This window comes from Seriola aureovittata, chromosome 11, assembly GCF_021018895.1.
Source record: "Seriola aureovittata isolate HTS-2021-v1 ecotype China chromosome 11, ASM2101889v1, whole genome shotgun sequence".
NCBI classification, from domain to species: Eukaryota; Metazoa; Chordata; class Actinopteri; order Carangiformes; family Carangidae; genus Seriola; species Seriola aureovittata.
In genome coordinates, this window is record NC_079374.1 from 15593312 (window position 1) to 15618145 (window position 24834).

Here is a 24834-nt window from a genome sequence, read left to right on the forward strand (position 1 = left end):
CTATTCCTTTGCAGGTGACCAGTAAAAATGGTTCTATCCACAGTGATTTGAATATGCTTAGCTTTGGGTGATGGTCAGACTCAATGCGGTGGTGGTAGATGCAGCCGCACACCGGCCAGCAGTGAGGTAAGAGTGTTGTTGGTCTTCCATCATTTTGACCACCCCCCCTGTAATAAGCTCATTTATAACAATTTATTGATTTTGAACTGGAAAAGCATGCATTACATCCGGTCAAAGTAGCAAGATGCTAAACAGTTATGTCAGATCTTTATTCCTGAAGAGATTGGGTATCATACAATGTCTTTGATGCATTTAGAGAAAACCAGATTTTATGGCATGGATTCAGTAAACAGAATGAATATAGGGCTGTGGTAGACCCTGTGGCTATATAAAGATTATAGTCATTATAATATTATTGCTTTCATCACAGAGGAGAGAGAATATGGGCCCTTAAGACAAAGGTTATGATTTCCTTACAGGCCCACCTCTAAATCTAACCAGTAACACCTAAGTTGAAATTCTAATGGAGTGTCTCATATGACCACACAGGCCTACTGCGGATTAAACTGATTTTGTAATGAAACAAAGTGATTGCACAGTACTGAACTACTGCCCTAAGCAGTTAATTTAAGACAAAATGCCCATAAATGCTGTCTAATATCATAGGGTTATTATATAATGATTGCTTTGTGCTTATCAAGTACAAGTACTGACTTTTTCAACTTAAGTGTTACTTTAATAAGCAAGTGAAATTGTGTAGCATTGTGCCCAGCTCAGACAGGTCATATGATGCAGATAATGCGTTTTCAAATGTAAAACGCATCATCTAGCAACATATTTGGTATTTGATCAACTAATAAAGTCATAAAATCGCACATGGTAAAATAGTCTATATATGAAATACCAAAAATACAGCTGTGAACAAACATGAAAATGGAAACAAGGTAATATAGTTAAGGCTAAACATCTTTGTCTATTACCTTTGTATAGCTAAGTCAATAAGAGGAGCATGCAATCAACATAACATTGCCACAATTTTACATTAAACAACAAAAGCAATCAACTCAAAACAAATGTATGTGTCTTTCGCCACCACAAATTAGAACCATGTAATGTAAGTTTTCCACGTTGTAAATCATATGGCTTTGTGCAATTTTTCACTGTCAGTAAATTCACTAATGAAATTGTTTTTGTAAAATAAGATATCAATAAATGTCATGCCAGAAATTATTGAGATTCTGTTCTACATGCGCTGTTTCTTACATGCCAGATTGTGCTAATTGTACATCATCCTAAAAAATGTCAGAGGTCTTTCATCATAGCATGTACACCTACATCCAGGGACAAATGTGCTCAATTCCATCACCCTACTTTATATAAGGTATTTGTGCACATATTCTACATTTCTTTTTATATAAGAATATTGTCCATTAATAAATTAGGAATAGTACAAGGACTTCAGGTAGGGAAATAAAGGTGGTTGGCATAAGTTAAAATTTGTTGCCTTCTTTATGTAAAGCGATCTGAATTCATCTTTCTGAGTTTGGGCGGCAGGTGTCCGTCCATCCTGCCCCCTCCTCCCCCGGCCAGTCGCTGCAGCTTGGGAGGTAAGTCCGCCACTGACTTACTGATGGGCTCTGTGCTGATCTTGGAGGCCTTACCAGCCTGCTTATCATCAGAGACACCGGGAACAGAGCTGATTCGCTGCAGCTTCATGGGCAGGTCTCCAAAGCTGTAAGTCATCTCTGAGGTGGTGGAGCTCATCCTTAGTAGCTTCTTGGGCAGGCCGTCCCGCCCTGTGATCTTCTGGAGCTTGGTGGGCAGCTTGGTGGTGCTGTCATTGTCCTCCAGGGTCTCCAGGCAGTCCAGGGAGCTGTTCTTCTCCCCGCTGTTGCACAGGGACGGAGCCATGAGGGGCGACGAGAGGAGCAGAGCCTCCTCCTGCTCCTTCACGCTGTACGGAGGGGTGGGCACCTCGAATGTGGCATGGAACTGAGAGTAGTCCACCTTAAAGAAGCCTTCCTCCAAGGAGATAACCGGGAAGAATCGGTGTCCCCACAGAACCTCGTCCTCAGTGTAAGACGTCCTCGCTTGGCAGGTCATCCCTGTCGAGGAGGAAAGAAGAAAACACAAAAATAACATTGAGGCTTCACAAATTATGATAAATTATGTGTCATTGTCTTGCCGCAGCCCAACAAAGTAGAGCCTATGAAACATTTCATGACTCTAGTGTTTAACAACAGAGCACTGATTTAATTATATGCTTGGCACAGTTCCATAAGAATCAACAATATGTTTTTCACCAGGATTCTTGCCACGGCCTCATTGAGTCAGTACTTACCGTATTACAGAGCCAGCCGCCTAAATAAAAAGCTTAATTGATTTTTAGTTTCCAAACGTGATGAGCAATTTCCAGCGTAAGAAAAATAATAATTAAAAAGTAAAAATAAGAAATAAAAAATTTAAAAAAAGTAAAAATAATTAAAAGTATAGCTGATTTATTCACTTTGTTTTGTTTTTTTTATACATATGGCTAATTATTTTAATAAAAGCTCATTCTGAAATTACTGTAGAAGCGCACGCCATAACTGCCAGGGCATTTTGCCATATTTTCAGAGTAAATTGGATCATCAGTATAATGTTTTCATAGTATTTTGTTTACTGCTTTGTTTACCTGAGGATCCACATTAATGCATAAAAGAAAGGTTGAAGCTGACACACCTGTAGGTAATTACACATACAATTCTATGCATTTAATAAAAGGAAGAGTAAGTCTACATGAGAAAGAATAATTATTTTAGTTAGTAAAAAAAATAAAAATAAAACAGGTCTTCCCCACATAGTCTCTTATGCTACTTAACAGTTCAGTCCACACCTTAAGCTTGGCTAGTAGCTACAAAAGATAAAGGATTAAGATAATCAAATTGCTAGAGAGGCAAACCCAGACAGAGAACGGCTGCAGGAAAAGACTTGAGGAGGTCTAGCTCACACCAACATCTATTTTTGTGTTAGGAGCCTTCTTATACAATAAAAGGAATCCAATTCAATCCAAAACACAAAAAGTTACATAAAGTGTCTGTTTCATAAGATTGTTCAGCTTGAGAGGCCAAAATGAGTGTGACAATTATCTTATAAGCAATAAATTCTGTCATTGGGAAATTACAAATTAAAACAACACCCTAATAAAAAAATCCTATCTAGTATATTCTGGGTTTGTGTGTGCACTATGCTCTCCAAGTTTGGCACCAGATAGCAGATTATGATACACTTGGAATAAATTTTCCCTCACAGGGAACTCTGAATTTAATACCTGCTTAAAAACTCCCCTCATGTGCTCACAAACAAATTAATGCAATTAGCAAAATTACGAGGTTTGAATTAATGATCAATGTTTTTTGTTTTTTTATCATACTACACTGCTCACAGCAAAGCCCTGTCCATCCCAACATAGTTAACATTCTGCTGAAAAAACAACTTTAATTTCTTACTGAATGTGAGCATAGAAAATCTATAATTAGGTTTACATGTGAGACAAAACACTAAATTGGTTATATCAGCCCAAAAAGCCCCTTTTAGCATAGAGGAATAGCTGGGGGTACTCATGTTAAGGCTTGTTGAAATCCATTAGGAAATCAGGGACTGCAGTAGGTTATTATCACATGTTTTAATTACCAGCTTAATATTGTTCTGGCAGCGACAGTTCGGTCCAAAGCGCTCATTCACAGTGAGACACCACTGCTGATTGCGAGGATGTCATCGTCAAAAACTAGAGGCATCTGTGATTCCGCCTGATTCCCAAGGTCATAAAATAATTCACTGATAACAGCTCTGAACACAATCGCAGATGTGCAAGAGACTGAACATCAAGTGCGTTTGGGGTATTCAAAGCATTACTTCTGCACTATTGCTTCAGAGGCCCGGAGCCTTTAGGCACATGGAAGTGTGCAGTGCAGCAGTGAATAAAGTGGGCAAAACTAATGAGAACTTTAGGGCCAAAGCGATTGAGAGTTAAGTGTGAATGGAAATCTTATTGTATTGTGAGCCTGTTAACTGCCTCCAGCCAAAGCGCAGTCGCCATTTGATCAAGAACAGGCGTATGTATACTGATTCTGAGAACGCTGTGGTGTAAAAAGCTCTGTGTTTAGGTTTCATAACAGCTACTTAATCACTACCAGCAGTCAGCAGTACCTGCTTTATTGAATAGTACAGTCAATGCTGCGATGCTAACTAGACATCCATACTGTGTATACAGGGCTAAAACATCAATAGCAACTTTACTGGTGCATGATAAGAAAAAAGGTTTGAACAAGTGAAGTGAAATTGTGCCTGAGGCAAAAGGTTGCTACAGTAATACACAAGACCCAAATAGCTTCATCTTATATCTATTAATAATGCTCTATTGTTCGTGCAGATGGTGTAGGAGTTACTGTAAGACCTCTGTCTCTAGAAACCCATGAACCCTGCAGGCCTAGGGCTGAATCCCTGTTCAACCTGTTCCCTGTTCCTGTTCCTCTGGAGCCACCCCCCCCAAAATCCCCAAAACAAATCTCTCTGATGTGGACGGTCTAACCAACTGTACCTTTCTTCCAAAATTAACAATGGCACTAGACCTTAATAATGGTCATTAATATACATTTAATTCTCATACACTGATCAAGGATTGGTGCCTGAGCCATTGCATAATTATAGACCTGGTTGCATCATATAGATACAATTGTGTTGCTAAAGACCAGCTGTTCTGCAACACCCACATTCATATGGCACACAGTATAACAGACACAGCAATGCTAATGAACTGTGCTCCTCCAATTTCAGTGAGACCACAACACGGTTCAGTTTGTGATGGCATGTAGAGGGATATGTTCGACAAAGATCACATAAGAGAGTAAACAGCCAAAAATAGCACCAATATAAAAAAATAAATAAACCCTGATTTTTTACATTTTCTGCAGTTACTGTGTATTATTATGCCTTAAAATAGGAATCCAGTCAAATGAGAATACTCATATCTGAGTGTATTTCGTATCACTGGTAAAGCCTTATGTAACTCTAAAATACACGCCTGCCCGGGACTCAGTGTTTCTATGGAAACAAAACTGTAGGAATGTGCGCATGCAACAGCCATAAACCTTTTCACTGCTGAGTTTGGGCAAAAGTAACAGTGACAACACAGGACAAAAGTCTCTCTCTTAGATCACGACAGGGGGAAAACAGAGAAAAGAAAAGCATTCAAACTGCTCAAAATGGATTTTCCATTGAGGACAGGGTCAAATCATCCATCCACACAAAACCTCATCTCAAAATGCCTTTGTTTTGGTGCAGTGGGTAAATCATATATTTTGGTGACTTATCATCAGTGAAGGCCGGCACTTATATTACAAATGTCATCTTTAATAAAGCACAGAGCAACTGTCCTTCTCCTTCCTCTGTCATCTATCACTCTTACAGTATATTTCTGTTTTATATCTGTGCCACCTTCGTACCATATGAGCATTGTGTCATAAACACACATACAGCAGGATGGGAAAGAAACCCATTATAATCCTGTCCCTCTCTCTGCTGCTGTTTGCTGCTGGGAACAAGCAACTGAAGAGCATCACAGCAGAGAGAAAGAAACACCTCCGATGTGGTGTGCGCTGTTGTCACAGCCGGTTAGAGCTGTTTATAACATCAGTTAACATGTAGCAAAAAGTGAAACCATGCGAGCTCATGAGACTATTTTTGTACACACCTTTTACATCCTATGCTAGGTACTCCTGATTATATGTTTTCACAAAAGATTTTTTATGGTGTTTTTGCCTTTATTTGATAGAGAGATACAAGGTGTGACAAAGGACGCAGAATTGTAATTACACTGTATTGATTTGCAACAACTTGACCACGAGGATGCCCTAAACCTGGCCATACAGCATCTAAAGCAATCCAGTGTAACGGCCAATTAACATAGGAATTCACATGGCCTGAGATTTAGAAAATGTCAACATTTAAAGAACCAAGAAAAACAAGGTGTTTTCTTCCTATTTTCAGGTTATTTAAAGCTTTAGATTAAAGATTAAAGATTTTAATCCACTGGCTCTCCCTTTGGAGACAGTCTCAGTTGAGAAAAAAAAAAGAAATCCCAGTATTTGAAGATCCTGGGTTTTCAATTCAGAAAGGATAGTATAAGAATACATATGCATATTTAAAACATTTTTTTCAAACAAAAGACTAGAAAAACAGCTGGTGTCTAAGTATTAAGATTGAACTACATCACTTAGGCTCCGAAATGTTGTGGTGGGCTTTTCTTTTCTTTTTTTTACTATTAGCTGGCAATTTATAGGCCAAAAGTAGTGGGGAAAGTAACTGAAATCATCAAAATAAAAGCGAGTCAGCACATAAGCAGATTCATTCTGTCCTTCACTCATGAGCAATAAAAAAATACAGTTAAACAAACATTAGCCCTGTTAGGGGAAAGAGGGGGGCAGAAGAAACCAGGAGGGAAAAAGATCACTGGAGTCGGTGAAGAGACAATTCCTCATTCAGCCCATTAGGAGAGAAATTTGTAACTCTGAGGATCAATTACACTTCTAATTTCAGTAAATGGTTATCTCTTCCCCTCTGTGACTCGGTAGAATCCAATACCGATACATCTCAAATCCACAATGGAATGCCCTTTCACAGTAAAGTGGCGTACAGTGAGAGATTTAGTAACACCCCTGTTACAGAATCAGCAGTGTTCTGGTTGATTTACCAATATTACATATGTTTTGTGGACAAATAAATGCACTGCTGTGTGTTATATATCAACTTATGGTACCATGTATTTCTCACCAGTTGTACAACAAAGAAACTCTTTGTACAGATAATGATTTTGGAAATTATTAAGCTACCACACTGTCTCTTGTGCTAGCAGTCTTATCAGCATGTGAGGCCAGTGAAAGCCGCACAGCTGCACTAATCAATACTTTAATATCAAAAATTAATAAAAATGACTATGTGTAATGTGATAGAAGCGCTTGACATGAGACACATACAAATTACTTTTGGTTCAGTCTCACCAGCTCTCATCACAATTATACACAATTACCATGACCAAAAGAATTCATGATTAAGATATTATTGCTATAGAGAGTCTGAAACAATAACTGTACAAAAAGAAAAATGACACTTAATGGATAGTGAAAAGGGTAACCAGATGAATTGATAAACAAAATATCCACAAGGATCTCTCATCCCATATCTCCCATCACGATATTATCATTTAATTTTTTAAATATCACAGTTGTCGTCATTACCTAGCTGATAAACCCACTATACGCTATTTGCTCCTCACCAAACACCAGAAAGACAAAGTGGAGCATTTGGCAGCTAAAAAGCCAAATGTCTAAAATAGCTAAAAGGAGAGTGAATAGTGGCGTGCCATTTGCCAGGTGGCCAGAAACACAACTTTGAATAAATGCTAATGTTGCTCTGTGGCTGCTGCTGATCCAATTAGCCAACTGTTTGCTAATATGTCCACCATATCAAATTTATGAGGTGATATGTAATGTTGTGTTTACAGCTTGTTCCTCTGCCCCTAAAAATCCATTAGTACTGCTTTAAGTAACAGAAAGTACTTTTATTAGTATTAAAGTATTAAGGTAAAATGTGCTATAACACATAGGCTAAGCAACATCTTAATTTGTAAAAGGTCCAGCTGATGGTCTGACTTTTCGATTTTACTGTTAAGAATATTAAACTCTACATTTCTGTCACATTCTCACCATCTTTTAAAAATTGCATCTCTCCAATTTTCATGGTTTCAGATCAGCAGAAGCATTTCGGTTTCTCATTTCACCTCAGCATCTATATTGCATTGGACTTGTTGCACAACAAAGTTTTGAAGTATTTTCCAAAAAAAAAAAAAAAAAAAAAAAATATATATATATATATATATATATATATATATATATATATATATATATATATATATATATATATAGTAAACATCCTGTTTATCAACGAAAAATTTAAATGTAGCATATGAAAATAAAAAATATGTGTAAAGGCAATAAAATTACAAGCAAAATATTTTTCAACACATGAAGCAAATAACACATATCAAATTGTAAGAGCTGTTCCACTACATCTCCATCATATGTTTCATAAAAGGATGTATACAGTATACAGGCTGAGGGATATGTGATGTTTTCTGACTGGCCAATGTACAGTATATCTTAATCCTGCAAGAGTGTGAAATCCTCTCTGAAGTCCTTCATCGCTGGAGTTCACCAGGCAGTTTACTGCTCTCATATGCAATATCTACAGCATGCGACAGCAGGAGAGGCATTAGAATAATCCTCTGCTGAATCCACAAATTCCAAAGAGATGTAAAAAAAAAAAAAAAATGCATATCATTAAAGGTAAATTTCAGGGGGAAAAGAACGTAGAAAATCAGAGAAAAAACATTTTCTGCCTAGATGTTTGTACTTGTGTTACGCGCTGAGATTTTTCTGCCATCAACCATGTTTTTAAGTAAAATCTCCAGAAATGACTCAAATGGAATTTTAAAAACTGAGGAAGTGACTATATAACACTGAGCTGTAGAGATTACAGGTGCTCCATCTGCTCTGTACAGTATATGCAATATTTCACATACTCCAAACTGATTCCATTATAGACTACGAAAGAAGCAAAAAGGCAGGAAGTTGTGTCAAGAATAAACTTTGAGATTTAGATGCCCAAAAGCCATCTCCACTTGAGACTCTAAATAAATGCATTTTTCCTTGATAACACAGAGCTGGCTGCCTCTCTGGTCTCACAAAGTGAAGCAGCCGCAGAGTCAGCGGAGTGACAGTGAAGATAAAATGGGTTCTTTGGTGGCTGGAATAGAAAAGCACTGTAAACTCGAAGGCAGTCTGCCAGTGTTTCTTGATAGTAGCTGAAAAAAAACCTAAGTGGTATTCACAGGCTCAGTGGTCTAAAAGAAGCATATCCAGGTTGTAGAAGCCGGGAGGATCATATCCGTTTGGCGCCGGTCTGTCATATTCTCAGCTGCAGATCTGCACTTGACACACTGAGGACAGAGTAAAGTCAAGGGGCAGACCTGAGAGCAGAGATCTATTTATTGCAGCTCTGTCAAATCATCTAGGCAGAGGCTCAATCTAGATTTTTGAATAAAATAAATCACTGCTATTATATGATTCAACAACCCACAGGCACCAAGCGCATGACACTCAAAATTGACAGCTATGTGAAAATGAATGTTTATTCAAATGACTTCTCTATATGAACTCTTCACAATGCGAGTCACTGAAAAAGGAAGGTGGGCGTAAAAGAGTTCTTCGCAAGCCCCTATTTAGTGACAAAATCACAAATAACCTTCCCATCTATCTCTCTCTCTCTCTCTCTATCTCTTTTTCTCTGTCTGTCTGGCTTTCCCTTTCACTCAGTCACTCAAATGGTCACACACACACACACACACACACACACGTGCACACACACACACACACACACACACACACACACACACAAACTCACTCACCAGTGCAGTGCTGTCGGCAAAGTCCCCTGACAGTCTATCACGGCTGTGGAAACAGCTCAAGTGTTATGTATGAGAAAAATGCGAGCAAAAACAAGCATGAGAATCTGGACGTTGCACACGCACAGGGCGCCACCACACAACACCGTCCAAGATTCACCCTTTTATCCAAGCACTTGCTCTCATTTGTCGGAGCGTTCGCTGTGGCCAAGGTGAGCCACAAAATGTCTTTACTGCACAGCTGGACTGTGAGGAACAACGATTCATTTGACAGTTATCCTGTTATTCTTTTTGAAAAAACAGGGGGCAGAATTTCTCTTTGTCTTCTTGTAGGATCTGCGTTACAACATTTTCAGCTGCTGTGCTGAATAAGGTAATGGAAAGCTAAGAAGAGGAGAATATTAGGATGCTGAGCTGTGTGTCTAAGTTACTGAAGAGAGGAAAGTTCAGTTCACAAGTCTGAGTAATATAGTTCTGAGTAGTTTGGCTTTTCACAGCTGACTTGTTATTCTTTTCAATAACATGTTACAAAGGATAGAACAAACTGTTCTTATAATAGAATAAAAAATCTAATTTTGATACGGATACTGCTGTTGTGGCCACAAGTCCTGTCTGATTATCTGTTTCTATGGTGACCACCATCAAGTGGTAGAAAAATCCAGAAGCATTCAATGACCTGTTTTTCACAGTTTGACTTTTCAAAGATGAAAATAAGTCGTGTGTGCCCCCCACCACCACCACCCCCACCCCCACCCCCACCCCCCCTCCCTCAGCTAAATACTGTTTTGGTGTGTGATCCATTAGTGAAGGTGGCTTCTAGTTGTTTGCAGCTCCGAGGTTTTATTCCACCCATACAGCAGCAGCGGCCGAGCAATGAGAACAAGGAGGAAGCTGATGGAGGGAGAAAGCAGGGGAAGTGCACTGCTGTGGGGGAGGGGAGAGCCTGGATGCTGAGGCAATTGCTTGAGTGTGGAGGCTGCTGGAAAGGGAAGGAAGGGAAGGGAATAGGAGCAGGGGCTGCCAACCATCTCCACACAAGGTGGGGTGTCAGGCAGGCTAGAGGAACATATGGCTGTAGGCCATTAACACAGCCAGAAGAGCACACATTACCAAGTGAAGGCGATGCTGAATACTGCTGTAAAGGGAGCCAGTTAAGCAAAACGGCAATCGATGGATTTCCTTTAGGCCAAACAACCACTATTGGTCAAATAGGAAAAAACACGCTGGGAATATGCTCACACCAGCTGGGGCTGTGAATGATTTTCTCTTCATTATAAATTGAGAGCAGAAATGATCAGAAAATTATTTTCTTTCTATAAAACAGACTGGATGAGTGAAAGCTATAATCGCATATTGATTTCAGCTATTAAATCTACTTAAATCATGAAGAACATGAAGAGAGGAGTTATAACTGAAAGGTTGGATTGGATGCTAACAAAAAGGAGTGCACTCCTGTTAAGACAAAGTCTCAATTGTTGTTTCAAGTCTTGTCACTTGAGCTAGCGAGCAGATTATTCCAGTAAACTCAAGCATGTCTGATTGATAAAAATAGAAGGAGACATCCCAGAGGAGGGTCCCGCTTGAAGGCGAGCTTTGAGAAACAGCATGTTCATGTGGATCTGTGTTCAGGCTGCAGGATTGATTCACCTGCACTTCAGGGATGGTCACAACTCCGCCGATCAATGCTGCCACTGACCAACACTGCAAGTGCAACACAACCTTCTTCACAACCGTCACCCCGAACAAGTAGAGCCACAATATTATCTCTCATTATGGCCATGTAACACTTTGCCCCATCCTCCATCAAGACAGGGGTTAATGTCGAGGTCTCCAGTTTGTGTTGTTAATCACTAAAAAAGAAAGCGTCCTTTTCACAACAACACAGCACGCACATCTTCTGCGATAAAAACAACGGAGACCTAGTCAATTATTTCTAACTCTTCGTAGCACGACAAGGAGACTGAGGCATTGTTGCCGAATGCATTTCTGCCTACTTTCGTCACAGAGCGAGTTCATCCGAGGTCTGCCACCACACCTCGTCTACCAGTGATTTATTGCCATCCAACAGGGACTTGACAAATCCCTAAAGACACAATTACCGTGCTCCCCCTCGGGAGCCCAGCACAGTTCATCTAAAAAGGGATAATGAATCCAGGATGTCATAGCTGGTTCTCTGCGATGCCCATTATGTGGAGTCCATCCCCAATGCAATTATTGTATATGTACAGAAGACATAGGAGGTAAATCTCACACATGTTCCTGGAATACTCTTGTTTGTTTACGTAGTATTAGTAGTGCGAATTTCAGTCTTTTTTGATGCAACATGTAGGCTAAACCAGGTTGCCTTTGCGCAGGGCATAATGAGTCATTGTACAGTAGTCGTCAATATACAGGAGGTGGACAAATTATACTGAACACCCTTAATCTAATTTAATCATATCCAACAGCCTTGCAACAAACCTTTGTGAAGCTTATACACCTCAGTTCATTTTTAGACTCTGTGGGGTGTTAACTCGTCCCTATGGTGATTTTGAAGTTTACATTTTTATTATTGTTGTAATGAAATTAATTATATTTCAACTATAGCCCATATGTACAGAATACAATCTGCTACAATCCAGTACACCATAACATAGACTCAAAAGTACCAACACTCTGAGAGCCTGTCTCAGAATAGAACATTATGAGTCACAAAGTTGGTATTTATTGCAGGGCAATTGTAATACTGCAGACTGCACTGGATTATATAGATTTTAATGATTTTTCATCAAGCCTCTATAATTATTTCAAGTCTAATCTATTAATGTGTTTTTAATCTTACAAATTTATTCAGTATTTTAAAAAACACTATGATATAAAAATACACTATTGCAGAAGTAATAGTACTTAAAGTTAAAGTAAAGCTGAAGCTAATTTAACTTGTTTATTTTCTGTTTTACGATGCATTGTTTTATAACATCACCATATTGTTTGTACGTAATATCTTCATCTGCAAAGTAACTATTAAGTACAGCTCCACACTACTGTAGTTGAATAAAAAGTACTACATTCACCACTGAAATGTATAGAAGTAAAAAAGTGCAGCTACCTTAAGTAGCAGGACCACACCATCTATGCCGTCAACTAAACATTACCAGGGAAGTATATCATTATCTCATTGTATTCAGATACAGATTTTATGTATCTCTACAACTTTTCGTGACGCTGCAAACACTGCCAGCATTGTTGAGCTGGAATATTCAGAGTAGGTCATTGGAAAATGTATTGCTAATAAAGACAAGTGAACCAAAAGCGTGAAATACATTTTAACAAGAGAGCTATAAGCTATCCAACATGCGTCTTATCACCTCGGCTCACAGGTGGAGCTCAGCACGGGCAGACACTTCTCTCCTGAGTTCTCACCCTGAGCACATTAGATTTAATTGGAAACTCCTGCTCTCACCTGATCTGCAGTGTTAACTTCCCCACTGAACCCGCTTTAACCCTTTGACCCGCGGGGCTGTGCCAGGGAGCACGACACTGGGAAGAGAGGACTCGTTTTCGGTGTAATGACTCAGAATGAATTATGGTCAGTTTCTCCAGAGGACGGCACAGTCTGTCACACCAGGCTCATTTCGCTTGTGCCGGTGTTTACCTAAGCTCTGAAGCTCCTGACGTCACGCAACCCCAGACCTTCCGGGGCTACGGCCTCTTACTCCTGTGATTGAAACTATTAGGCCTCCAGCGCAACAGAAAGCTCTCCATTTTCATTTCAATTACTGCTGGTGATGATAAAACACAGATCGGGCCATGACATTGGCTGCTCTGCTAATCAGTGGCAATAGATGTTTCCAATTAATTATGCTGGCTGGCTTTACTACTAGACAGTCTGCATCAAAGCAATTATTACCCATTTTCATTTTCTAAATATACGCTTTATTTGTATTTGTTGCACAACAATAACTTAATTGAAGCTATGATGATTATATGAGTATTATATAACAAAATTATTTTTCCACTACACAGATCAGGTAATTACTTTTTTATGGTGGCAAGAGTCTCTTTAGTGCCTTTTTATTAATAATTAATATATCTAATCATAAATATTGAAGATCCACCTATGTGCATGAATTCAGTCATTATACTTTTAGCTTCTTTTTGTTCCTGAAACAGATCCAAACACAGACTTCAATTAAAAGATAGGGTTTCAGGCACAGTTTCAAATGTTGAAGCATATAGGCAGGCAATTCATCATACACTCCAGTCAATACTGTATTAATACACTCATTATCAGTAGATCCAGTCTATATGCAACCAACCCCTGCCACCCCCACACTCATTTTAAAAAGAGCGGATAACTGGGATATTCTGTTTCTTCATTCTCTAACAGTGAATCATAGGGAAGCATTGTAGCAGTATGAAAAAGAGGGGGCCTGGCAGACGTCTCTGAAAACAATCAAAATCAACGTACAACTTTATCAAAGAGAAGAAGAGGAGTGTCTTTTGAATTTTTTTTTTTTTTTTTTTTTGCCATCATTTGCCTCAGAACCAAATCAAGAGATGAAATGCGACACAGCGTTTCATGTCAAACACACAATTCAGTGGAAGATCATTTACAAACATTAGTTAGTTCACTAAGCAGAGAGTGTTTTCGTGCAGTTCCAATTGTCTGTTGTATCACCTGAAGAATGAAATCAAGTCTAACTGAAACTCAAACACAACCATCTCAATGAATACTAAGCTGGCGGAGTTTATCATGGAGTAAACTTTACGCCTATGAATCCTAAAAACCCCGGTCACATTGCCAAAAAAACATTTGTAAATATATTTGCGGCATTTTATGAATTTCACGGCAAGTGTAATGATCGCACTCATTTGCATGAAAGTCACGTCAATCTCAGAAAGAAAAAAAGGTTTATGCTCATGATACAGTTTATCCTCATGAATCACTGCTTTTCATAGCTGATGAGTGAATTTAAAAACACTTTGCAAAGCTTGTAGAGATCTTAACACTGTGTTTTGCCACCATATTAGACCTAAAGCATTATACAAAATTTCAGGGTTGACTAATGTGCCGACAGACTTCTTTCTGTTCCGTAATGAAAATGAGTTCCCCATGAAATAAATCTTCAGCTTGTTTATCTTTTGTTAGTTATTATGTCTCTGATCTGAAAACGGCAAGGTCTTAAACTCCATGAATGCAGCAGTCACGCAGGAGTGTTGTGGTGTGACTGCATCCTGTGCAAGTTCAACACCGAAAATCATGAAATGAATTTAGTTGCAATGCGCTGATTAGTTTTGTGGCTGGATCGAGGAACCTAAACGTCTGTTACCAGCAGCTACAGTTTATTTTGGGTTCTCAAGAATCAGCTCCACTAATGAACAGATTGCCTCTGGCTTGGGATTTAAGCCTTTGTAGTGTTGAACAGCATTACTGGTGTTAATGGGACACTTATCTAAACTCCTGATGTATTTTAAGACTGCATGTAGTAGCTCTGAATCAGCTGATGAGTCAAAGTTAGGTCATCGTCGTCAGCTCTGTAGTGGAACGGTGAAAATGACCCTGCAATGCCATTAATATGTCATTATATAATTATATGATTTGTTTTCCTATTATTTTTCACACATGCAAGATAAACACTTAATATCTAAAATGAAAACCTGCTGCACAGTAAACTAAAGCCCTTTTACAAATACTGTAGCTGTTTTCAGTGGAAATCACATGATGTCACAAAACTGTATGGACCTATTAGAATGAAAACAGGGTGAGCTGACCCGCCCCACATTGATGGTTATGTTCATGTTTAGGCAGCACTTGTTTGAGGTTAGAGAGATATTGTGGTCTTGGTTTATTATTAAAGAAAAAGTCTGGAGTGACTAAACACAATCTTTCCCTAAGTTTAACCTTTCATTGCCAAAAACCTAACCACATATGGGACGTGAACCCCAGTCCCTGGAGTCTAGGGCCTGGGCTTTGTACACTCACCATCCACCCTGACCACCTTCCCACAGCTCTTCTAAATCTGGGCTCCATTCCCCTCCAGCCAGGACTTATGTTTGTCACCACACATATGATTGGGGAACTAATTTAGTAATATATAAATGCAACTGAAGACAGGGAGGTCATCAGGGTGGATGGTGAGCATACAAAGCACAGGACTTGACACGTAGACACCCAGGCAATGGAGGCACTTTGGTTATAGTTAAGAAAAGATTGAAGATAGTGAAGTAAACATTTCATGTCTTGTGCATCAAGTCATTTTTGTCTTGTTCTGTGTTAAACCAAGGCCACAATCTTTCCCTAACCTTAGCCAAGAGCTTTTGAGGAATACAAGTGAAGGAGTCACCATGCAGCTCAAACTGAGTGCTGAGAGTTTTACGAAACATAACCTTAACAAAGTTTTATCAGGCTTTGGTTGCAAGAGCAGATACTATTATATTAGTAATTTTTTAAGCAAAAATTCCAAACATTCAGTAGTTCCTCCTCTTCCATTGATTTACTGCTTTTCTGTGTTTTACATTATGACTCCGCGAACATCTTTGGCTTCTGAACAGTTAGTTAAACTAAACAGGCGTTATCTGAAGACATCATCATGGGCACTGAGAAACTGTGATGCGCATTTTACATTTTGCAATGTTTTATCATTTTGTACTAGAGGTTTGTATTAAATTATTAATCAAGAATATAATCAGCACATCAATCAATAATTAATATAACCCTTAGTTGCATCCCTACTACATAAACACAGCTTCTAGGAGATGGGGTTGCTCCAAGATTCATATAATATGCATATAATAATTCAATGAATCAATATTGAGACATCAGAACAGTAAGTGTGATTAGTTTGTCCTGCAGACTCCAGCATATCACATCTAAGTTGATGTTGCTGCACTGCGGAGTCTGTCAGAATTAATAAGCTTATAGTCAACTATAAAATCTAACAGGTACTTTTTGTTTTTTTGCAAAACATTAGAATTTATTGGATGACATGAATGTATTATTTATTGGAATTAGCACTATACACACACAACCAATATTGACTTTAGCACTATTCAATTCCTGTTTTGTTGTCCAAGCACCTGTCATGCAGTGCACAAATAATGCAGAAGTAAATCAGCTTGGTGTTGGTGTGAGGATGAAGCGCTCTCACACACACACACACACACACACACACACACACACACACACACACACACACACACACACACACACACACACACACAGAGCCTTATGCATGCATACTTTGCTCTGTAGCTCCTGACATAGCAGTCACTATAAAACTACATGTTGGGGAGGGATGTGGTTTGTGTTGTTTGTATTGACTGTTATTGTGTCAGACATCATCCCTGTTAGTGCCGTTAACTCATCCAAAACTTACTACGGGCTTCTCGTCTGTGCTTTTTTTTTCCCTCCACACAGCATGCCAGTTTTATTCAGGGTAAGCAGTCCGACAGCATGTACAGTACATTAATTGCAACACGATGTAAAGCCGATTCATTGTCAGCAGCGCAACATCTTTCTGCTGCCGTGTTAGAAAACCAACTCAATACGACAAAGCCACAACTGGCATCGCTCCAGAAGAAAATATGCTGCTACCAGACGTCCTACATGTCTCATTTGGAAAGTGCATCATGCTGAGGTGCTGATCAAAAACATCTTCGGCTCCTATTCAAAAGGAATGATGAATAGCTCACAGCTTTTTTATACAATGTAGAGGTTGTCAGAGGTTACTGCAAAATGGAACAATCCTGTGCTCCTACGTGCTCCGATTTCTCCTGTGTGTAAAGAGAATCTGAGTCCAAAATATTTTTGTGTGATGTAGGGGAACAAAAGGTTACTATGTCAAAAAGGGTACACTGTTGTGTCTGTTATCATCTAGTAAGAAATCCAAAAAACCAGGGAATGCGAGGCTTTAATCTGCACTGAAGAGTATTTTAACTCGTGTTCCAGACAGTGGTTTTTCCACACATAACAAAAAAGACAGATCTGAGGAGTTGGGCAGCTTGTTCACTAGTAAACACAGAGCCTCATAAATATTTCATCTTATTCTTTCTCTGCTGTATCACCTGTTCTGGCGAGCGCTTCATGGTACAGTAACGCCTCTGTGGGCTTTTCATATTTCAGAGGAGATCCTCCTCGCTACCAGGTGATGCTATCAGCACAGCAATCTCATTTCATGTTTGGCATCGCATGTTTGTCCGGTTTATTACTGAAATTGTGTTATGATTCCTATACCATAGGAATAAAAAAACCTAAGTTTAGGTGCAGTGCTGCAATCCTGAATACTCAAGGAGAGGTTGCCATGGAAACAGAGTTACATTGGCCAGAAATGAAAGCGTCTGAGGATTTAGACTTTCACTGTACATCAATTTTTAACCATAGATTGTTTCTTCATCAGCCTTTCCACCGACTAACCACAACCGCTCCTTAATGCAGAAATGTGTGTGAAGTGTAAACATAACAGTCCCAAAGAATGAAGCCAAATCCCTTTAATTAAGACTGAGATGGTGACTATTATATATGAGGACAATATGATGACACATGCTCCTGTGACAGTCACTGTTGTACTATAAATATCTGCCAATGTATCAATGATAATTAAATCTCATCACTACGCTAAATATATTCATAATTTAAAAACAAAGCAAGCAGTACACAGCATCAGGCAAGTTCAGGTTAATTAACTGCATATTGCAATTACAATGGTCTTGTAGTGAAGAATCATATGTCAGATACATCTCAGCTGCAAAGAGACTTTAATGAAACTGCAAAAATATGACTATCAAAACTATCTGCTAGGAGCTGAATATCTTTGCTAATTGCCGTCTGCAGTGTCAGCCTGTGAGCCTCCCTGTCACATCTCCATATGCTGTTTTCTCTGAACCGTCATATTACAACTGCTCCTCTGTTCACTCTGTAACACTGAAGGAGCTCTCCCCACACCGCTATATCAGCTTTGTCAAATAAATGGTCGAATTCAAAATGACCACAGTGGACAATTTTACTCAGGGCGTTACTCATCTCGTGGAAATGGAATTCCCTAATTCCTAAGGGACCTTAGAAAGCAAATTATTATCCCCTCTGAGAAATAGCAGCCGTGAAGTAAGTGCTGTTCGGGCACAAAGACGGAGGAAAGGAATTTGTCTCAAATGAGAAAAAGAAAGTGTGTATAGCCTAACACTGACCTGATGGAGTTTGAAAGTGTTCATAGGTAGCTTGGCTCTGCTTCCCCAAACCCAGAAAGCGTTTTAACGCATAGATTAAAAATTCTTTTACTTAATACCTGCAACAGAAAATCAATAATCTATGATTTATAAAGGCTAACCACTGCTATTATAAGTAACTCTTTAGTTGCCACAGAAATAAAAATCAATGAAATGCAATCAAGAGGTCGATAGTGAGTCCATTTGGATGTCAGCTATTAACACCTATGAAAGCCCGCTATTATTCATAAGATTTGTTGCAGAAAGAGACCATAGACAAACACCTCAAAAGACATTACAACATCTTCAGCTACTGTATACTGCTATAGACTCTCTTTTTTTGTTGTTGACCAGAGCAGGCCTATAAAAATGCATCTGTGGGTACTCACCTGTAGTCTCTACTATTCCTTCTAGTATCACCACAATTTCAAACTGCTCTGTTTGCATGGACCTCTGGGAGAGGTCGTAGAAGGGGCTTTTGGTGTCAATCACATGGCAGATCGTGAGTGGTGAGACGAGAAAGAGCTGGTCTGCCCCGGTACTGAAACCCACGTCCAACTCCAACTGATCCAGCGGAAGAAACTCGCCTTCGGGCGTCTGGCGAGACTATGGAAGCGTACAGAAACAGACAGAAAGAGATGTTTGGTGGGGGAAAGGAATGGATAAAGACAGACTCATCTACAGCTTTTCAAAGACCTTTGTGTAAGCTTTTGCGCATTTTATGTGCAGCCAGAGTAACCAATCATCAGGCTATCAGGAAAAATGACTATAATTTTCCTACATTATGTCTAAAGAGGCATCCACACTGAAAGAATACGCATCTCAGCATGTGACTTGATGTGCCACTGAGTGTTAAAATGTATCTTGTTTGAGACAACTGACTCAAACCAGTTGGTTCAAATTTCTTGGTACTATTGGGTTCATCTGCCTCATACTCCCCTGCTGTGTCAGGACACTGAAACTACAAACAGGTAAAATGTTTATTTGTCTATATGACGGTTTTGATAAGTTACTGATGTGGGTGTGGTTGCACTATGTCTTTGTTCAAACTTATTGAGTTAATACTTACCTTAAACTTTTCATTTAATCTCATATACTATCACTGCATTCCTATATATTACCATGATGATTGGTGGATATGGATTTGCATTGTAGAGCATTGCTAAGAAAAGGTTGTTATAGTTTTACTTATAGACTTTAGTGAGGCCAGGAGGTGAACAGCAGGGAAGTCGATAGGTGTTCTCCTGATGAGGGACAGCAGCACATTTACACCAAGTTTTAACACACTGCCACTTTGTCATTCAACACAATTTCAGAAATGAGAAAATAAACAAGATGTTCTTAGCAAGGTCTGACAGGGGACATATTGATGTGGTCATATGTAATTTGCATGTGTTGCTATAGCTTAGGAAAGGTGATGGATTTTTTTTTTTTTTTTTGCATCCATTATGAATATTTTGAGATGAGGATGTTGTTTTGTCTAATGCCTCATAGCTTTGTGCACAGTTAGGAGTAGGCTTAAATGTCAGTGTGTAGGCCTTACTGTATCAGTTTCCTTAAAAAAAAAATGTTGAAGTGGGCCATGATAAACCACTGGGATAAAACAAAAAGACAGAATGCATCTCCACTAAAAGTAGCATCACTTACTTTCAGCAATTTGCAGCGGATCTGTGCAGAGACCATATGGCTGTTACGCAGGTTGCCCACCCTGAACATGAGAGTTAGTTTCCCATCTCGCATAGAAATCGCCGCATGTTCACTGAACATCAAAGTCTCGGCCCTTTTCTTGGGCTGAGACATCTTGATAAACATGCACCCGATCAAAAAGGCATCGACGATCGATCCGAGGATCGACTGGAAAAGAAAGAGAATGATCCCCTCGGGGCATTTGTCTGTGATGTATCTGTAGCCATATCCTATAGTGGCCTCTGTCTCTATGAAGAAGAGAAAGGCTGAGGGAAAGTTATAGACATTGGCCACACATGGAGTGTACTTGTCATTGTGAGCTTTGTTGAGGTCTCCTCTGATGTACGCGATGAACCACCACATAGAGGCCATGAAGAGCCAAGCGACTGTGTAGGTGAGGATGAAAATAAATAGATTCCAGCGCCATTTCAAATCTACTAGTGTCGTAAATAAGTCTGAGAGGTATCTGCTGGTTTCACCACCCAGGTTCCCATGCTGGACGTTACATCGCCCGTTTTTGTCCACGAACCGCTGCCTCTTCTTCTTTTTCTCTGGGGGAGGTTGATTGAATCCAGACCCGCTAGATGAGGTGGTCACTACCTGATAATCGTCCCCAAATTTCTTTCGAAGTGCAGACATACTACGATGACAGCAGCGAAAGAAATAACAAAGGATTCGATGAAATGAAAAAAAAAAAAAGTCTGGGTTGTAGTTGCTGCAGTCGTTAATGCCCGTGCGCAATGTCTCCTGTTTGGAAATAAGGCGATAAAAGTGCGCTGTCTTCGCCCCAGTTAGTCTTGCATCGTCCTCTTTCGCCACACACTACTGTTGCTACACTCTACAGCCATGAAATATCAACAACGTGCGAGTACTTTACGAACCCCGAAGATAGAAGCCATATGAAGCCTTATAAGCGACGCACAGGATAAGGTATCCAAACGCGCCAGTCGCAGTCCAGGTTTTACAGGTTTATCAGTTGCTGCGTCGTGGATTACTCATCGCCCGTGAAGGTTGGGGCTATTATCGACCTGTTCAAAAGTGTACTCACAGAGTAAGTTTTCATGCGAAAGTTCAAAATCCCTCAGTGCGCCATTAAACACCAATATCTCTGCGTAATTATTCGCTGGAAACGTTTTCCAGGGTGAAACGTCTCTGTGCGCACTTGCGGCTGTGTTTGAGATGAGTCGGTTTCCAGTCCTTTCTTTGTGATCTGCACACATAGGAAATGAATTGCATCCAAGCATATGACTGTAAAAAATGACGAGCTGGAGGAAGAAAATCACCGTCCCACTGTCGTCATTTTTGGCTGCGCGCATCGACGCTGATTGCCAGGCTCTTTTCGGGCACCTTCCCTCCTCTCTTAGAAAAATGTCGACTGGATTGTCATGGTTCAGCGCTAGAGATCCACCAAATGCTCTTTTGGCTGATTAGATCCTTTTTTCCCTTCGGTTTCCCTGCGCGGCTCCTGCCCACTTCCACGTTTCCAGTGATGCACTCACTGTTGCCTAGTGGTACTACAAAGACAGACAATTCGGAGGAGGAGGGAAGAGGATTCGCCTGGTTTGACAGTTTTTTTTTTTCTCCAAGTGATCAAATATATGAAACAGCAGCCAAGATACTATGACTATGAACGGCACATTTGAGCCTCTTACAATAAATGAACAGCACTGTGGCTACTGCCAAAATGGTAAATATATAAATATAAAAATTGTAGCTATGATAAAAAATAGTAACAAAAAAAACAACAACAGTATTTTACATCTTTATCTCTGTGCTGCACACACACTGCCATGAAGCATAGTGTCATGATGCTGAGCAAATATATATTGTTATTGTTCACCTAATTTCCTCCACAGTTTATCTGCAGTTTAAGGAAAAGTCCTCCTATCTGTGGTGGACATTTACAAATGCACCTTGTTTACTGGTTGTTCTTCAGGTAGGCCTCTGGTAACAGCCACTGACGACCCCACTTCCATGGGTGGCTGCACCAGCTTTACCCTGTGAACGCTATATACAGCAGGAGATCTTAACGGGGGAAACGGGTTCTGCATGGAAAGCTGCTGACAACTCACAGCAAACTGTAGGAGATCTCTTGGGGTGGGGGTGGGGGGCTGCAACCAGGATGCACTACTCAGAATTCACTTATCATATCATGGCCACAGAGGAATACACCCACACCATAGTTACCCAGGCTTGTATGGTGTCTCTCAAACACACGAGGCAGGATGAACATACCACCACCTCTCCTCCTCATGGTCTCTCTCACTCTCTGTCTCTCTCTCTCCATCTTCACTCAATATTGTGATGTTGCTAATTATACTAAATCAGTGTATTCGGGCAATATCTCTCCAAGCTAAAAGCACAATTATCACCTAATCAAGAAATCGCTGATGGCTGCATCTTTTGAAATTTATAAAAGAAGCCAGTTATAGCTGGAGACGCAGTGCATCAGCCACAAAGCAATTTGGGGATCAATTCAATTTGATCATTTTCACCTCAGAAGGAGTAAATGTCATTAGACATGTAAATGAAGAAACCCTTCAGTTGAACCTCCTGACTCCTGAATCAAACTTGATAGTTATACGGTTACTTGCATAATGTATAAAATCACGCTACTAGAGAAGCTTGTTTTCATCTTATACGTTGTGAAAATATACTGTAAGAATCTAGTTTGTTGATATTCTTTTTAAATCATTTTTGGTTTTTGTTTATCTGAGCTCAGGCCGATCGATACGCTGTCGAGTCAGTCTGGTTCCAGTTGAAATCCAGCTCCCCTGTTATCCTGTAGCTCCCTGTGGTTTACCGCATGATATTCTATGTCCAGTCTGATCCCAGCATGCCCTACTGTACAAACGGTAGCGTCTAAAAACAGCACTAAGGCCTGACATAACTGTTTCCAAATGAACGATTGCATGGCAGCACAGCGCAATGTTGACGTGCCTCAAAGTGTTGTCTGCGAAGCTCTGTGATTCAGTCCTCTTGAGGAGGACAGACAGGAAAAGATTTCTCCCATCAGTCACCAGGCCATCATAATGGCCAGGTGAACGATAGCAACAGCATCTGCAGGACACTGTGCTTTTATAATGAGTGCATGGGGACACGGGTCATCCACCATGCATTCTGGTCCTCATTAGCAGGAAAAGGCTATTCACATATTTGCAGAGCAAAAATAAGGCTATTAGTTTGGACTGGCCATCAGCCAGCAAGCCAGTAACATGAGCTAGAAATTTTTAATTGCTCTATTTCACTGATATACTCATTGAAACAAAAGTTTTCCCACAACTCTTGTCAGTGTCAGTGCTGCATGTACATTTGGAGAAAGCAGTGAACTCACTTTAGTGTGCAGCATCCTAGAGCTTCGAAGCCCCTGATAACTTCGCCAAATATCATAGTATTTCTGTGTAATATTAAATATTCATGAATATGCAACAGTCAAAGTAGAAAAACATTTTTAGTTATTATTGTATTTGTGAGGATTAACAGTCAGTTAATCAACTTCATCAAAACTGTGTGGGCATGAATTGATCAGGTTTGATTGAAAGTGACCAAACTATTCACCGACTGAATATGAAACTGAAAATCAGATTCAGATTCAAAATGTTGCTGAATCCTGATTGGTGCACAGATGTAGATGACATCATCTTTTTCTATTTGAAACCAATGAGGAAAAAATAAAAACCCACAAACACAGAAATCTATCATGTAAAAGAACTAAAACTGTTCTAGCTTTGGCAGAAATTAATGTGTTCATGTAGGATCCCATCAGTCATGGTAAGAAGCTGAAAATATGTTTACAGGGCCTTTAAGTGATGCAGCTATAAACTGCATTTACAGACCTGGTTACAGGAAAGGATTATTGTCACATTCGGTTTAGCTCTTTTCAAAGTGAGGTATTTTCATGTGTTTCAAATTCATAAGCTCCTATTTCCACATGGTTACATTTTAAGATCACTCATAATCACATGTGGTGTGATGAAAGTGCCATTTATGGCGTGCCTTTGAATGATGGGGCATAAGGGAGCCTGTAGAAGCCCTTATTTGAGCCATCATTCAAACATTCCCAACCTCGCAGAAACACTTCTTTAATTCTGCTCAACACACTGGCTTTGTCAGTGACAGCTAAATACATGAAAGAGGTTAAGGCCTGAGCTTGTTCTTGTCACACACCAGGAGGCAGCTGATGTGTAACACTGTGCACTAAATTGGAATATATGCAGATTAGTTCTCGTCTAATAATGGGTGGATTTGGAAAAGCTGCACTTTTCAATCCTATCAAGTAAAAACATTTTTTTTTACCATCAGCCCAAGAAAACAGCTGCTTTTTCCACATCAACACACTATCTGTCGTCACCATCACGGACCAGTGGAGTGTGTGTGTGTGGTTGGCAAACTCAATGGTCAAAAATACTGTGATGATCTTTTTCTGTAACCCATTTCACAAAAATAGCCCAGGCAAAACCTGATGG

General features: G+C 39.7%; 1 protein-coding gene across 1 annotated transcript; it reads right to left on the bottom strand.

The window, feature by feature from the left end:
• Nucleotides 1–250: 250 nt before the first annotated feature.
• On the bottom strand, nucleotides 251–21881 carry kcnj3a (potassium inwardly rectifying channel subfamily J member 3a). The gene is made up of 3 exons (XM_056390070.1): nucleotides 20330–21881; nucleotides 19072–19288; nucleotides 251–2105 (listed from the first exon to the last, which is right to left on the bottom strand). Exons 1-3 carry the CDS (start codon nucleotides 21005–21007, stop codon nucleotides 1510–1512), a joined length of 1491 nt encoding a protein of 496 aa, XP_056246045.1. The 5' UTR covers nucleotides 21008–21881; the 3' UTR covers nucleotides 251–1509.
• Nucleotides 21882–24834: the final 2953 nt, after the last annotated feature.